Source organism: Panthera leo, chromosome B1 (genome assembly GCF_018350215.1).
Source record: "Panthera leo isolate Ple1 chromosome B1, P.leo_Ple1_pat1.1, whole genome shotgun sequence".
NCBI lineage: Eukaryota > Metazoa > Chordata > Mammalia > Carnivora > Felidae > Panthera > Panthera leo.
The window spans coordinates 51,693,295-51,710,800 of NC_056682.1; the positions used below are offsets into that span (position 1 = coordinate 51,693,295).

General features: G+C 48.2%; 1 protein-coding gene across 3 annotated transcripts; it reads right to left on the bottom strand.

The window, feature by feature from the left end:
• Positions 1 to 103: 103 nt before the first annotated feature.
• On the bottom strand, positions 104 to 7,118 carry SOX7 (SRY-box transcription factor 7). Of its 3 annotated transcripts, none has more exons than XR_006201615.1 (3): positions 6,818 to 7,118; positions 1,816 to 2,928; positions 104 to 1,716 (listed from the first exon to the last, which is right to left on the bottom strand). XR_006201615.1 is itself a non-coding variant. In XM_042935004.1 (2 exons), the coding sequence occupies exons 1-2, from the start codon at positions 7,053 to 7,055 to the stop codon at positions 2,006 to 2,008; spliced, it is 1,161 nt and encodes a 386-aa protein (XP_042790938.1). In that variant the 5' UTR covers positions 7,056 to 7,118; the 3' UTR covers positions 104 to 2,005. The 3 variants fall into 3 exon arrangements, 1 of the variants encoding a protein (XP_042790938.1); XR_006201614.1 differs by having other exon boundaries at positions 104 to 1,736; XM_042935004.1 differs by having other exon boundaries at positions 104 to 2,928.
• Positions 7,119 to 17,506: the final 10,388 nt, after the last annotated feature.

Sequence of the window (17,506 nt, forward strand, 5' to 3'; positions counted from 1 at the left end):
AAAATATTTTGACCGATACTATAAAGTAGAACTGGGCATAATATCTATGCCTCCCTTGAAAACCTTTTCTGTTCACAAAACTCTATTTCAAATGATAGCATGGTCATGGTACAAAAACATTTATTTAAATTAAATATTTTAGACAGATCAATATCTACAACCGTTCCAAAGCATGTGTAGTTCTTACTAAAAAAAAAGGGAGGGGGGGAACAGTTTAGCTTAACGTCTGTGATAATGTTTTACAAGATTATTAATATACATTCTGGACTGCATCAGCCAATCATATTGTCAATGATTTACTATTTATTACCAAATGTATATACAGCAATAGCATAAAGATTAATTATATCTTATAAGTAATTTTACAGTAGGACTCCTTGGAAGAAAACAAAGGATCTCTCAACAGTATAAAATATAAGCTGAAAATAGGAGAATATATAAAACACTTACATATTTCATACAGGCAATAATAATATGCTGCAATTAAAAGACAGACAACTGCCTTTTTGCTTGTTGCTAGTTATGTTCCTTCAAAGGAGTTTTGAGAAAAGGATGAAAATGTTTTTGGGGTGGGGTCAGGGCTCAGAAACATTTTCTGGATCACAGTGCGTTTCTGTTCTTTGGGAAGTAAGTATAGTGAAGGAAGTTGTTTTGAAGTGTTGGCTGAAGGTGTTACCAAGAACCAGCTGGCTGGTGAGGAGACCAAACTCCCACTGCAGCCATAGGAATCATGCTTAGGATTTTTAAATCAGGGGATCTTTGAATTCATGGCCAATTCAGGGGTGGAGGAAGAACGGTGAAGAAGAGAAAAATAAATCCAGGAAAGGAAGAAGGGGACTCAGAGACAGAGAGAAGGAAATTCCTTTTGCACCTGCAGAGGGGGAGAGTATGATGAAATTTTGCTCAAGAAATCAACATATCTAGATTAGAGGTAAGTGACATTGCTCTGTAGGTTCCCAGCTCTTTGGGTCATTAGGAACAGGGAGTTGACAAGAAGTTGCCAACATCAACGAGAGTATCTGATTTAGGCTGCACAGACATGCATTTAAGGGTGTGCATGAAAGTGTGTGTGTTGTGTGTGTCCCACAAACACTATATATTCAGGCTGTGTATATTCTCTTGAAATGTGTGTGTAATAAAAAATAATTTATCTTTCAAAATATGTTTAAAAAACAATAGCTTGAATTCAATCCTATTTTCGGTGACGCAGGCAACCCTAGTGGTTAATTTTCCAAATCAAGATGGGTGTTGTTTCTCAAGTTGGAGGAGTCTTTTTGAAAGACTGTGATCATTTTGAAAGGCAGTGCAAGCACAGAAAGCCACGTGTTCTTGGGCTATGCACACAGAATTATCACCAGGTTGGCCGTCAATGAACTTATTAAGTCAAACTTCGTTTTCCTTTTAATTAGCCTTGAAACAATCCTAGATCAGAAAACCTTGGAGCGGAAGCGGCCTTAGATATCAAGTCTGTGCCCCGCTTCCTAGATTGGGGGGTGGGGGTGGGGGGAGGGGTTGGAAGGGGAAGAGAGACGAGTGGGAACCAACCCTCCCAGGCAGAACTGGGACTGGAGCGGGGGTCGCCTGGATCCCAGCTCAGGGATCTCCTCACCGGGAGGACCCATAGATCAGGACGGCTGTGCCCCATGCGGCTGTGTCAGAAGCTGGAGATGTATGAAAGCCGCTGGGATTTCACACATTTGTTTCCGTGACGGGGACCTGGAGAAGGAAAGGAAAATCTACCGGGAAACCATCTTTCAGCAACTAACTTGCCTTATTCCCCGGGTGCAGTCAATGAGAACCCATTTGAAGGAATACCCTCAAAATGCAGGCTGCCGGGAGTGAAGGGGCGCTCAGATCCGCAGAGCCCCGTTCTGCCCCGAGGACAGGTCAGACCTGCACACCCGGCGGCTGGAGGAAAGCTGCTAGCGCGGCGCCATCGGCTCTGCTCAGTGCGCGGGAAGGAGAGGGCTGCGGCGAGGCAGGGCTGGGCTGGCTGCCCCGGGCTCTATGACACGCTGTAGCTGTTGTAGTACGTGGCCGTGGCATCAGCCAGTACGGAGATAAGGCTGGTCTCTGTGGGGCCTGTCGATGTCACCTGGGAGACCGGGGCATGCCCATTGAGAGCCACGGCCCCCGCAGCAGAGTCTGGGTGGCCAGGAGTGTTCAAGTACTGGTCGAACTCATTGCGATCCATGTCCCCCAGGAGTTCCACCTGGCTCAGCTGATCCAGGGCATCAAAACCGGGGTGCTCGGGAGGAGGGGAGAGCTGGCCCAGGTGGGCGTGGAGGTTGGAGTGGAGAGGGTGGTAGGTGGTAGGGGAGTAATAGGCAGGAGACGGGGGACAGGCGGGTACAGTGGACATCATAGAGACGCCTGGGGACTGGCCAAGGGCCAGGGAGCCCAGGGGGTGACCGCAGTGGAGGGGGTTGGGGGCGTACTCCGGTGAGTAAGGGGGCCCCGGCAGGTGGGGGATGCGGCGGGAGTGCGCATGCTCCTCCTGGCAGGGAGAGGAGAAGAAGGTCTGCTCCGGCTCCAGCACGTCCAGGGGCGACATTTCCGGGGGCGTGGGCAGCCCGTAGGGGTAGGTGTCCACGCTGCCCGGGGTGCCGCCGCCGCCAGCCGGCCCTTCGTGGTAGCAGCCCCGCAGGCCGGGCAGGGCGGAGCCCGCGGAGTACTCACCGCTGTCCTCCTTCTCTCCTAGCGCCCCCCGGCCGCCGCCCCGCTTCTCGGGCAGAGCGTTCTGATCTCGGGAGAGGGAGCTCAGGAGGAAGCCTGCGTCCACGCGCTTGCAGAGGCGCTTGGCCTGCTTCTTCCTGCGAGGGCGGTACTTGTAGTTGGGGTAGTCCTGCATGTGCTGCAGGCGCAGCCGCTCCGCCTCGTCCACGTAGGGCCTCTTCTGGGACAGCGTCAGCGCCTTCCACGACTTTCCTGCTCACATAGGTCAGAGAAGGCCACTTTCAGCATCCGTGCGGCTTGGGGAGGCCGGTGCCCTTGTCCCAGGCACTCGTGCCTCCCAGCATCCACACTCACACATGCCCTCAGCCTCTGGCCCTCATCCCACCCGCGGGTTCCCCCACTCCACAAAGGACACAGAGGACACCGCGCCCCTCGTACCCCATTGCTAGCACCCTAGCACTGTGAGGCCAAGCCAATCTCTCCCGCTTGCATCCTACAAAACCACTCAGGTCAACCGCGGCCGCCAACACATCACCTCTCCTATGAATGTGCGCGATGTGGGATTCACGGTGAAGGGCCCACCAGACCCCGGGTCAGACACAGGATAAAAATATATAACGACTACATTGATTTGGGCTCTTTTTTACCCTTCGTGGACCAAGTCCACAAATCATTTGTGCATTTTAATGAAAACTCTCTGCCTTTGCTGATTATCGCTGCCTCTCAGGAAATAATGCTATATTCATTTATGGCATAAATTTCACAGGTCTTCTTGTGAAGGAACTCAGGCTCAGTCAATCGTTTCACATATGTAAGTAAATTACAGGATCCCACTTAGGGTAACAGACCATTATCCCTCATATCTGAAGGTCAGTTATGACTCTGCCATATAAAGACCATGGCCAGAATGCTAGCATCTACCTGCAACATGCACATATACATGCATGCACAGGCACATGCACCCCCCTGTATGCACACACACACACAGTGCATGCACACACCTGTATGCACAGGCACACACACACACACACATGCATGCAAAGGCACACAGGTGTGCCAGCACACACTCATGTCAAGGCCTCCTGCCACCTACTTAGTACCCTTGCACTATGGCAGGGGGCAGCTGCTCAGTCTTTGATTCTCTTTGCAGAAGCAAATTATTTAACTTCCCTGGGACTTTATTTTTCACACTATAAAATGTACTGCGATACTATCCAATGCAAAACTCTCTAAGAAGCATCCCATGCTTGTATCCCACGGATGCTAAAATGCTGGTTTCACTTGTATTTTCTATTCATCCTTATTCCCTTTTGTATCTTTTTGTAAATTGTTTTAGCACCTCTCTCATCTGTCTATATTCATTGAATATCCCTCTGGCTGCTGGTTTTCTGAAAGTCATTTCTGGACCCCTTAGATTGTTACCTCCTAGGGCGGACTTGGGATTCTGCAAATTTAAAAGTTCCCCACATGACTCTGATGTATCCTAAAGTTTGAGACCTACTGGTCCAGAGGGTAAGCATCCCCATCCCCAAGCCCTGTAAGGAAAGGGGCCACATGTCCTGCCCCAAGCCCTCTGCACAGGGCCCAGTGCAGAGGTGTGTGTAACTGCTGCCTGGGTACCCGCACTGGCTGACTCTGGATGCCTGGCCCTCAAAGGGCGCTGGAGGAGGACAATTATTAAAGGCACTCTACCACTGGGATGAAAGTTTATAACTATTGTGACAGAGTCGTCAATTAATATAATTAGCTGTCACTTAAAAGGGCAACTTGAAAAGTGTGAGGAACTCTGGATTTGGGGTTGGTCAGCAGTTCACAGCCTGTGGCTGAGACTGCAAAGTTGTTGCAAGAGGCCCAAGATCCAGGCACACCCTGTGGACTGTGGACTGAATATAAAATGGGACTCTAGTTTCTAAGTATACATGGATGTCATAGTATTAATAAAATATTCACTGTAAATACCACTAAATGTAAAACTGTCTTTATGTTCCTTCTCATTCATAGTATACTGAAAATACCAGTGCTACTGGGTGACATTTTTAATGTTGAAGTTGGGAAAACTTACAGTCAAAAGAGTTGGGACTCTTTCCTAGGTCAGAAAGGAAAGGGCTGGGCAAGATCATAGAGTAGAAGTAGATCATCCTGCCACCCCCTTATTAACAAGTGTAGAAAGTCTGCATTTTAAAAATATGTTGGTTCCTCTTGCCCAGGACCAGGGACTGTGTGGTTAAGCAGGAAGGAATCAGTGTCTTTCCTGCAAAATGAACTATAACCTCTGGAAGTCTAAATGCAAATTGCCAACAGGCATCAGCTCGCTAGAGGCATTTGTCAGGCAGGTCTTTCTGCCTGCCCTTTCCCTGGGAGCAGGCAGCCTGGGTCGCAGAAGGTTCCCCAGCCTGAGTTCCTCTCCCACCTCTGGCCTGGGCTGCAACAGAAACCTCACTCTGTCGTGGTCACAAGAGCTTCACTTCAGCAAGAGGCACAGTGCCTGGGCTCACTGAAAAAATGTGGAGAGGTCCACAAAAAAAAGTGTTTTCATTTCTTTAGAAACCTGGAGAAAAAGGGGTGCCTGGGTGGCTCGATCAGTTAAGTGTCGGACCCTTGATTTCAGCTCAGGTCATGGTCTCATGGTTCCTGAGTTCGAGTTCAGTATCAGTTCTGGAGGTCAAGCCCAGTATCTGGCTCTGCTCTGACAGTGGGGAACCTGCTTGGGACTCTCTCTGTCTCCCCCCTCTCTGCCCCTCCCCCACTCACACTGTGTGTGTGTGTCTCTCTCTTAAAATAAATAAACTTAAAAAAAAGAAATCTGAAGAAACAAATGAACTTTTAGATAAATACTTTACTGTTGTGTATATTAATATGTTTGTCTTTATGCCACCGGAGAATGAAATATAATTTTAAATATTTTTATGAAGAAAGCGGCTCATGGAGACACTGACACATCTAGCCAGGGGGCTGGGCGGGCCATGGGTAGCAGGCTTTTTGAAACCAGCTGCTTTGAATGGACGCCTGGACTGCAGGAGGGACCCTCTCTGCGGACCAGCAGGTTTAGCCGGCAGGAAGATGGGTGTCAGCCCTCACCGCCACAGTTCTGAGCTCTAGAGGGAAAAGGAAAAAAAGGCTCAGTTCTGGGCAGGGTGGGGTTGGGGAGGGGCAGGGCAGCCTACGGTGACCCCTACTGTCCCTTCTCTCAGGTCCTGGCGCCCACTGTGCCTATGAAATGCTTTGAAAGGTTTCCACCACTTAAAATGAATAAAAATAAATCCAAAGGCAAAAAGGTTAGGAGTAGAGCGGCAGAGCGGCGCTGAAAGTGCTCAGCTCCAGACGTGGGAGAGAAGAAGCCCTGACGAAACCCGACTGGAACTCCGGTTTTTCGGATGTGACCTAACATCCTTTCTCTGGGCTCCCCCGGTCTGGCGTGTCCCTGTCCCCAGTCCGACTGCCCCTGCTGGGACTGCGCAGCAGCCCTGGGAAATTGGCGGCCCCCGGGACAGACCTCGCTGGCGGCCCTGAGCATCCCAATCAAATTATCTACGCTCCTGCGATTGAGAAATACACGATCGAATCGAGTCTCTGCGTACTTTTCGCTCTTGGTTTAAAAATTAAGTTAAAGAAGGGCTGCGTTCCCACAAGCTCTCTCTTCACGAATATTCGTTAATAATAGTTACAACCACCTTCCGTGATTGTGCCAGTGGTAAAGTGAAGGGGATGGTGGGTTTCCCGCTTCGGCATTCCCAGCAAACACCGGTTCCACCCGGCCTCCTCTGCGTTTCGGTTCCAACTCGTCCGTGCGCGCGGGTCTCCGCTATTCCCTGGGACCCCAAATTCTGCTCCTGTTACCGCCAGTGGGCTTCCTGGCCCACCCTAGTGGGCCGCGCGGTTTCACTTTGGGCCTCGTCGAGGTGTCCCTGCTCTGAATCCCGGGCACTGCGCGCACACCCACGCTCGCACAGATGCCCAACCTCGCCCGCACAGACAGCGCCCGCGCTCCCCGCGCATACCCTCTCGCGGGCTCCTACCCACGCTCCGCAAGCTCGAGGGCCCCGCGCCCTGCCCGCAGCCGCGAGCCCCCGGCCCGCCCCTTCCCGAGCCCCCAAGCCTGCCGACCTCCCGGGGCGCCCCGCCTGCCGGCTTGCTTACTCACCCAGCATCTTGCTGAGCTCGGCGTTATGCAGGTCCGGGTTCTGCACGGCCAGACGTTTCCTCTCGTCCTTGGCCCACACCATGAAAGCGTTCATGGGCCTCCGGATGCGGCTCTCCGAGCCCTTGTCCCCCGGAGGGCGGGGGGCGGCTGGTGGAGACAGCCCATCCGACAGCTCGGCTTCCAGGGCCGGGCACTCGAGCCCCTCGGGCCACGGGTAAGCTCCCAAAAGCGAGGCCATGGCCGCACGGGGGTCCCCTCGTTTCGCCTCGCCGGGCAGGCGCTGACCTGGCCCTCGCACGGGTCGGGCGTCCAACTTGGCTGGCAGCCGCGGCCCGTCCCCTTATTTATCAGCTTCGGGCGGTCGCGTCCTCCAATGACTCTCGAAGGCGGCGCGGCCCCTCCCTCCGTCTCGGCGCGGGCCCACTCCCAGCGTCCAGGGCCACCGCGTCCCCGCTCCGACCTGCCAGGAGGGGGAGATGGGAGGGAGGGCCACTTCCCGGCGCCCTCCCCGGCCCGCCCCTCTGCCTCCAGAGTCCCTCCTGGGAATCCTTGCCTGGACGCCCCCAGGAACGCCTCTCGTCCCGCCCGCTCCAGGTGCAGGTGTCGCAGAGCCGGGAGGCTGGCGCCCCCCGCAGTCACCTCGCCCCGGACCGGGAGCCAGACTCCAGCCCCTTGTCCCGACTCTCGACGGCCTCCCGGAGCCAGGCTCCACCAACTCCTCTGGCGCCTGGAATCCCAGGAAGAACCGAAGCCAAACAGGTTTCGCTGGTCAGGGCCAGGCGCGAGAGACATTGACCATGAATCCTCCCAGAGCAGCCCGTGAACTGTTCTTGAGAGAACATTTCTACTCTTTTTCTAAAATGACCCAGGCTTCACCAACCTCGCCCCCAGCCAGCTTTGGCGGCCAGAGACTGGCCAGGGTTGGGTCTGCACTCTGCATGGGATTCTATGCAGCGCTCATCAAGGACCTCCTCGACGCCCCGAGACTCCCTGGCTGTCCCGAGGGCTTGTCTGCGTTCTCAGTTCCCCTTTATTCACTCCGCCACTAAGGTCTCTTCTTTAACACCCTTAGTCTCACAACACCCTTGTCTCCGATGTCCGCAAGGTCTCCAGCCCCCTCCTCTCTAGCTCTTCCCTCAGGGAATTTTCTTCTGGTTGTATTTTCTCTTTTCTCCGTCCTGCTCCTTAGAATGGTTGTCCTGGCCCTCCCCTCCCGCGTTCCCTTATGACTTTCTGAGTTCTTCTCTTGACACCCCAGAGATAGGCCACTGGTTCTGGGCTTGAGCTCAACTCCGAGGGTTGAAGTGTGGGAGCTTGGCAGCCTCTCCAAGATGCCAGATGCCTGCCCCCTGCCCCAGAGGACAGCTCTTTCCATACCCAGCTTCGTGTGGGCAGGGCCATTCTGCTGGCTCTTACTTCAGCTCCTGCCCACAGTAGGCACTCAGGAACTGCCGAATAAGTGAATGAATAAGTGAATGAGTAAATAAGGCTTAGACACACCCTACTGTATAAAATGCGGCAATCATAAAGCTTGATCAGATCCTGGAATTCAATCTACAAATATTTACAGAGCCCTATCCCTGTTCAGGGCTTAGCAGAGGTGACCCTGAAAGGAGGTAGCATTGTCGTGGGAGGACAGTGGGAGGACCTTGAGGTCTGAGTCAGGACCTGTATTCAGTGTTTGATCACTTAATGTGTGACTCTTGGCAAGTCAGGTATCTCTCTAGGCCCTTTTTCCTAAATCTAAAATGAGGACGATGATAAGACTTGAACTAACAGGGTTGTTGTGAAGATTTGGTGAGATAATATATGTGAAAAGTTAAGTTCTACATGATGCTTGATGTTAATATAACTCTAAACGTAAAGCCCTGTAAATTCTAGGACCAAATTCAATGTCCTAGTGAGCACTGAATTCACAGGTGTCTTGTGTGCCACGCGTGCTCCTGGACGGGCCCCACGAACCCCAAGGCAAGTGGATAGAGAAATTCAACTTCTCCATGTTTAAGTCCTGGTTTTAACCTATAAAGCCCAGGATAATTTTTATCCCAGAACGGGCCTCTCTTTTTTGGGCAGAATCCAGGAGCAGCAAGCTAGGCCCATGTGCTCCACCAGCTACTCTCACGGCCAGTGTGGTCAGCAAAGGGAGCAGGGCGCGGTGCTGGCTGGAAAGTGGGTGACCAGCAGCCGGGAGAGCATCGTGGAACCCAAGGTGGAGCGCCGGGGCTGGCTGGCGCCAGAGACAGAGCAGGGAGCGGGGGAGAAGGCGGGGTGCGGAGAGAATGTGTCCACGGTCTAGGCGGACTTCCCTACCCCGGGAAGCCTAGGTCATTTCCCGTGTTGGACCCCTCTGCCAGAAATACCTCAAGAAAAAATCCCCAGGCCAGAATACTCTAAGAGCCGTGGGGAGCTAGGGCAGCGCCAGGCTCGGGGAGGGCAGCTCGTTGGGGAAAGGGGGTAAGGAGAAGGGATCTCATCTGGGGTACTTGAGCTGCAGTCGTGGACTCTGGAAGAATTCGGCTTCCACCCTTTGTAAGCCCACCACCGCTGCTGGGCGCAGACTGTGCTCCGCCGGGTCAGCGGCCTCTAGTGGACAGCGCCCCCTTGCCGGCCGAGGGCGTTCCCACTCCCGCCCCCCAGCCTCTGGCGCGCTGCCAGCTGGAGCTGAGCGGGCACGCAGTGGGGCAGCGCCCAGGCACCAGGTTAGGAAGAGGCGGGGGCCCCAGGTAGCGCAGAGCGGTCAAATTGGATTCCTGATACCTTTGGCAAAATTGGAGAAAACAGTAAGGGCGGGCACAGAGAGATACAAGTTGTGATTGTTGTTTCCAGTCGTTTAAGTTCTTGCATTTTGTCTGGAGGGAGCGCGGGAGACCAAGTTCCCCAGAACCTGGGCATTAACTGCCGCATGGCTAGCACGGGCGCCGCCCTCCGCGTGTGAGCTATCTGCTCACCGGAACCTGAGCTCTTTTGTTCGCTCCATACCTTCACATCTTAATTTGTACGCACGTATTGATTCACCTGGGTAACTTTATGGGAAGGTGCCCTGGTGCAGGCGGTGCTAAGGGATGCAGGTCCCTGTGACCCCTCTGCCTTTCTGGTCACTGCGACCTTCGGTCCTCCAGAACTCCGTGTAGACCTCAAGCATCGCCAAAGCCCAGGGCTCGGAGGGCTGAGCCGGAGAGCCAAGGCGGGCGCCCTATATCCGCCAGGCATCCCTGACACCTGCTCTGGCCCGCGGTGGGGGGCGGAGGGGGCAAGGCAAGGCCAGTTGTGGGTCCAGAGGCTCAGAGGCTCATCGGTAGAGGCTCCGCTCAGTGAATCTGCAAGCAAACAAACCAAGGAGCCTCCAGCAGAGACAACGGGATGGGATGGGGGTTTCAGCAGAAATCGAAGAGCGGAGAGTTCCAGCAGCGGTCTGTGTGTGACGACTCAGGGACACAGTGGACACTGTGCGAGTACCACGCAGCAGACCTGTCGGGACACAGACGCAAGTGTTCCTTTTCCTGTGTGTATTGCGTGAACTGTGCTCTCTGCTCACTCAAAAGACTTTTGCTTTCTTTCTTTCCTTTTCTTTTTCCTTTCCTACTTCTGTGCTTCCCTTCCTCCCTTCTTCCCCTTCTTACTCCTCTCCTCCCCCCTCCCCTTTTCCCTTTCTCTGCCCTCTTTCCCATGTCTTTCTTTAGCTCTGTAATTCCTTGAACTTGGGTTTCCAGGAACACAGAACCTAAAAGTCTGAAACCCCGAGTGTAAATTGCTGCAACTTACTAGCTGTGTCATGAGAATTCATTTACTTGATCTCAGCCTCGATTTCTTCATCTGTAAAATGGGGATAAAATCAGGATTACTGATATAGTATTTGTGAAATCACCTCCTATACTTTAAAGAATTGTGAAATGTTACAATAAATGGATGACATTTTAAATGGAATTAATTGGGCTGGGCCTTCAAAACTTCCCCCTCAAGTTTTCCTTAATCGCTTCCAAATCTATGAATTGTGGTTACTCTAGGAGAAGGAGAAGGTGGGGGGATCAGGTACACATTCCCTGCTCTGACCCGCAGCTCTGGCACCAGAGCTCTGCCCCTGGACCAAGCATAGCACTGGGCTGGTGAAGCCACAGCCACCAGCTTTCATCTCTGCAGTGGTTTTGTGTGTGTGTTTTGCTGGTGCTCTTTGTCCCTCACATCAGGCTGGGGGTTGAAATTATCATCACCACCATCGTCTTTGCTCACACTAATTTATCTGTCCTTGATTGACAGTGTTCGTAAAGGTCACTTGCTGACTCATTTGGGCCACCTCACAAACACTCTGCAAAGCAGGCTGCCCAAGTTATATTATTTTTTTAAATGTTTGTTTGTTTATTTAGAAAGAGAGAGAGAGAAAGCACCAGCAGGGGAGGGGCAGAGAGAGAGGGAGACAGACTCCCAAGCAGGCTCCACACTGTCAGCACAGAGCCCAACACGGGGTTTGATCTCATGAACCATGAGATCATGACCTGAGCTGAAACCAAGAGTGGGTCACTTAACCAGCTGAGCCACCCAGGTGCCCCACCAAGTTCTATTATTAAGCCCTTTCCCTGATGAGGCAGGTGAGGCTGCAGCATGCCAGTGACAGAGCAGAGACTGAAGATGCATCTCTTGCCTTTGTGCCTTTGCTCCCTGGTCCCTGTGCTCCCCAGGGTCAGCTTCCAGCTCCCCCTACCCTCAACAGAGCCCCAGGCCAGAGAGAAGGGCTTCTAACCAGCTGCTGTGTCTCCCTCTGTCTTTGTACCCTCTCCAGTCTGATCTCTTGAAGTTCCACTGGACCTTTCCTCATCCAAAGGGTGCCTGAAGTTCAAGGAAATGTGAAAAGCAAATGAGCAAACCCTGTTGGCCATGGGTGAGGTACACGCTGGAGAGCCAGGAGACCTGCCCAGGCCTGCCAGCTGCCTCTTCTCCGACTCCTCAAGGCTGGTCCAGCAAGAAGAAATCCTGACTTCCCTCTCAAAAGCTGCACTCAGAGCTTCTCTTTTCCAACCCAGAGGGATCTCTTCATAGTCATTTCGGAGAAGTTCATCAAGGTCCCTAATTTAGAATAGTTGGTGGGGGGGGGGGGTTAAACTACACAACATGGATTGAAGATGTACTTGATTTAAGATGGCTTGCCGTAATGGAAGTAGGCAGGGCATAGACAGAGCTTCACTGCATCGTAAACTGTTTTTCTACAGGAACTAGGAGGAAGAGGAATAGGGTTTCTAGCCTGTGTTGTCCCTGAATGTCGGTAGTGTAGACCTCCTGACAATATCAAAACCCCTTTGTAAGAGGGACTTAATAGTACCAAAACACTGGGCTACAGAAACCCAAGTTTTCTTGGGATGTCCTATGCACAGAATCCCCTCTCTACATAAATGGGCTCATCTCTGATTACTCGTGTCTCCCAAGGAATGATGAGAACTCTGACTTGGAGCCAGAAGACACTAAGTCCAGTCCAGTCCCATCAGCTTCTACTGGCTGCACACATTTGAGAAAGTCACCTAACCAATACACAGGGTGGAGAGTCACATGAGACCAGTGAGATGAAGGGCTTGCCCTGTTGTGTGCACTCTTGAGGGCTGGGCAGAGAGATGCCAATGCTCATTCTGGGATTTGTGTTTGCTTCTCCCTAGCAATGAGGGCCGGAAGAGTTCCAAGCCAAGAACACACCTTTTCTACATTAATTTTCTCCTACTCCACTATGAACAATGACCAGTTTTTCTTCTGTAAGGTAATATGTATGTAGGATTTCTGCTTTGAAATGATCTTTATTTAATTGGTCACACACTACACTTTCAGACTTTAGATGGAAAAACCAACAAATTACTAACAGTTCAAGGGGATATGTTTCTATCTCTTTATCCTATTGCCTATTCTTTCTAAATGCCTAAGAGGAAGAAGGGAAACTGACTAGAAGTCATCTTTAAATAATAAAAAATGGAAATAAGAATAAATAGGAATAAGTCTTTTCTTAGGCTATCTGTACACAGGTCTGATTTCTGGGTAAATAGTGTCAGGATAATGACCGACGTCATGAGGTAATACTGGTATAGATCTTGTCACGGAGAACTCTATAATTAGCCAACAATTCTGTTGTGAGAAGCTGAGGATACATCTTGTTTATTTAGCTTATGATATTGTCTTGATGGGTCTCAACCAACCATCATTTTATGTTTTGCTTTTTAATAAAATGTTCATTGGAGTATAACATGCCTACAGAGAAGTGTGCAGATGGTGACTGCTGGCTGAGATTTCACAAAGTGAACACACCTGCATAAGTAGGGCTCAGATCATGAAATAGAATGTTACTTGCTTTACCATTTTAAGGCTTCCCACTCCCCACTAAACTGTAAATTCCCTTACGGCAGGATTGAGTATCATTCTGTTTTGAAATATAGTATATTAATAGAAAAAATCAGGAGATGATCGCCATTGAAAAGCTAGTAACTCACAGTTCCCAAGAAGGCACTCTACACTCTGGGGTACACATGGGAAAGGAACAGCAGACCAGCAAGAGCCTTCATTGTGATTTCCTCAGGAAGGACAGGTGAGCAGGGAGGGGAAGCAAGTTTAGGATTAATAAGTCTGAATAATTTTGGTGGACTTTGGAGTATAGGAATTGTCCCTGGTTGTCTGGTACCTGGCCTTGAGGTGATTAGGGCAGGTGGACAGTGGCCCAGAATGTGAGAGCTCCATAAAGGATGTGGTTGTGGGTGTGGGTTTGTATTTGAAAAGTGCACAAGCAGTTGCACTGTTCACTATCTCTAGGGATTGGCTAGACTTGGGAGGGGCAGTCCCTCCAGAGTCAGCAAGGCTCCTGATGTCAAAGCACCAAGATATAAACATAAAAGACTCTGTCAATACACAGTTATCTTTGACACTCCAGAACCTAAAATAATGGGTTGCACATAATCAGCATTCAAGTAAAGGGTAAAGATGGAAGGAAAGAAAGAAGGAAGTGAGGGAGGACAATGGGAACAATGTGCGGTGGGCAGGCTAGTTGGACAATAAGAGTGCTGCTTTCAATAGCCTCACTTCCCATAAACACTGAAGTGAGTTGCCCACAACTCATGTGAAAAGACTGCATTCAACAGCTCCTGGATTTATATTCAGAAAGATGGGATGTCTCAGCAGTCTTAGATGTCCCTTTATGAAGACTTCACTGGGAAACACGTCCCTCATTCAATATATCCATTCACACTACCTATCTAAATTAGTCCTTGAATAGTTTGCCCTGCATTTCCACTATCATTTGACAGTGATCTAGGAAAGGATGTGCTTCAGTTTTCTATTGCTGTGTGATTAACCATCCCATTATGGTAGGTATTTGCATAGTGTACAGTGAGGTTGTCTTCTTTATGATGTCTGAGGTCTCAGGTGGAAAGACATGAATAACCTAAAGTAACTTGAATGGCCAGGAGCTGGAACTATTTGGAAGTTTCTTCAGCCACGTGTCCAGCATCAGGGCTGGGATCACTCAAAGGCTGGGCTAAACTGAGACTATTAACCAGAGTATCTATCCATGGTTTTCCTATATTGTTTTGGCTTCCTTTTAGCATGGTGGCCTCCAACTAGATAGACTTCTTAAATGTTAACTCAGCTCCAAGAATGAGTGCTCCCACAAACAAAGCAAAAGCTGTATAGTATTTTATGACTTTGGCCCAGAAGTCACATGCATTACCTCTGACCAATACTCTATTGGACAAAGCAGTCACGAGCCTGGCCAGATTTAAGGGGAGGGAACATAGATCCATAACTATCAATGTGGGAAGTGTCAAAAAATTGTGGCATGCTTTAAAACCAGTACCAGATATATTTCTGTGTGAGATGATGGTGGTAAGAACACCATAGGTCTAAAACTGACAAATAACTAAGTAACTCATAACAACACTCCTTCCCACCCCAAAGTGAATGTCAAGGCAAAGAAATGTGTCACCCTCTTCTTCATGTCTTATGTCCACACACATTACACAATGCCATTCCTTCAAAAGGTTTTTCAAACCTCCCCCAAAGAAAATAATAGAAATCAGGCAATAATAATTTCATTTTTAAGATGGAGGATACTGAGGCACAGGGTGTGTCTAGGGCCATAAAATAATTTAAAGGATGGGACTGGGTCTGGATATTGAAGCTGCATTTGAGAAAAGCTTAATGAGTTATGGATCCACATTTAGAACTGGAATATGTAAAGTTTTATTGGAAGGGGAAGTTGGGGTATTTGGCAAGAATTGAAGTTCAAGTATGGAAAATGGTTTCTAAGGCCTTCTTCAACTGGGTTTTTAACTGTAGTCATCCTGTCACTTTTGACACTGGATCTAGTCAACAAAATGTTTGGAGCAGAAGTAATCACAGTCTTGTTTACTTGTATAAACAGGCATTTTACCTGTTTACTTAAAGTGCTATTACAAATCACATCTCATTTCATCTTCAAACAAAGAAAGCAAAGAAGGTATATTATTATAACCTTCATTTTATAGATGAAGAACTAAGCCTTATAGAAATTAAAAGACAGCTAGTGAGTGGCAGAACAGGTAAAATACTAAGCCCTAATACTACAGCTCTCTCAAGAAGACCCATTCATTGCTTAATTCTCCACAAGATGTAGGGTTTGAGTGAAATGAGGCTGGACCCAAACAAACAATATAATATGTAAGAAAGCAAACTTTAAATTACAGAAACTTCCACTTCTTCCCATGAAGGAGAAACAGGGATCAGATTTATCTTCCCACCCTAAACCATTACAAAACTAGATGAAATACATAAAACAAGAGTTTCAGACATTGTACACAGAGTGGAACAATAATCCTGGAAAAGATAAATAAACAAGGTGAATCCAATAAGTTCCCCTGCTCACCATCTGAAGAAAGTTTCCAGACCATAGCACAGGAGGGAAATTGAGACAGAGACCGCAGGGTTTTGCTGTGTCAAGGAGACAATGTTCTCAGCTCAAGGAGGACAAAGGAGAGACTGTAAAAAGGAAGGGCCTCAGAGATTTGCAGAAGAGTATCCTTGATCTTTGGCTGAGTACTCAACTGCACATTTTGTGAAAAAATACTAAGGCTATGTGGGGGAAAAAAATCTGGAAAAAAGTAGGAGGAATAATCTCCTGAGCTCACACAGGGCTAGAAAGTGTTTCAGTTCCCATCAACCAAGGTGTAAAGACCTCTTAATACAGGGGGCATCAGGTATTGTCCCCAGAAGAGTATTGCATCATAAAAAAAGTACAACCCATTATCGGGATAAAAAACAGTCAATAGAAATAGAACCAGAAATGATAATGGAGCTGGCAGTTAAGGATATCAAAAGAGCTATTTTTAAATACACTCCATATGTTCAAGAAGGTAGGGGAAAACAAAAACATGATGGGGAGAGATATAAAAGTTCTAAGGAAGACTCAAATCAAAATTTTAAAGGTGAAATATACAATATTTGGAATACAAAAGACACTAGCTAAGATTAATATCAGATTAGAGATTACAGAAGAAAATATTAGTGAACAAGAGACAAACTACCCACAATGAAAAGCAGAGAGAAAAAAAGACTAAAAACAGAGAAGCAACAACCTGTGAGACAATATTAAGTGGCCTACCATAAAAGCAATTGAAGTCCCAGAAAAAAAAAAAGACATTAAAATACATATTTGAGAAAATAACGGCTAAGAAAATTTCCAAAGTTAATGGAAACTATAAATTCATTGTTTCAAAAAGATCAACAATCCTCAACCAGAAGTAATATAAAGAAAGCACATAAATACACATAATAACTGAACTGAAAAATCTTAAAAGCAACCAGAGTTTAAAGGACACATAACATATAGAAGAACAAAGATACAAATTATGGTAGACTTCATGCTTGAAACTACGCAATCCAGAAGACAATGGAATAACATTTTTAAAGTGCTATAAGAAAAAAATTTAAATTTTCAACTTATAATTCTATATCCAGCCAAAATATCTTTTAAAATGAAAGCAAAATAAAGGCTTTTCAAACAGGCAAAAGCTTAGTGAATTCATTGTCAGTAGGTTGGCACTATAAAAAATTTAAAGTCCTTCAGGCAAGGGAAAGTGATACCAGATGGAAATTTGGACCTACATAAAGGAATGATAATATGGGGTAAATATAAAAGACATTTCGTCTAACTTAAAGACCTCTTTGAAAGATAATTTATTGTTTAAAGCAAAAATAATAACAATGTATTATGCCATTTATAACATATTTAGAAATAAAATGTTTAACAATAGCCCAAAGGCCACGAGGAGGGAAATGAAAATATACTGTTGTGATGTTCTTATTTTATAGGTGAGGTAATACTACATTATTTAATGGTAGACTGATCAATTAAAGATAAATATTGTAAACTCTACAGCAACCACTTTAAAAAAAAGAGCAAAGAGACTTACTATAGATAAAAATTATATCATGAAAACTTTAATTAATCTAATTTATCCAAAACATGAAAATAGGAAAATATAGGTAAAGAACAGATAGGACAGATAGAAAACAAAGTAAGATGTTAGATTAAAACCCACCTATATTGGGGAGCCTGGGTGGCTCAGTCGGTTAGGCGTCCGACTTCGGCTCAGGTCACGATCTCATGGTATGTGAGTTCGAGCCCCGCGTCGGGCTCTGTGCTGACTGCTCAGAGCCTGGAGCCTGTTTCAGATTCTGTGTCTCCCTCTCTCT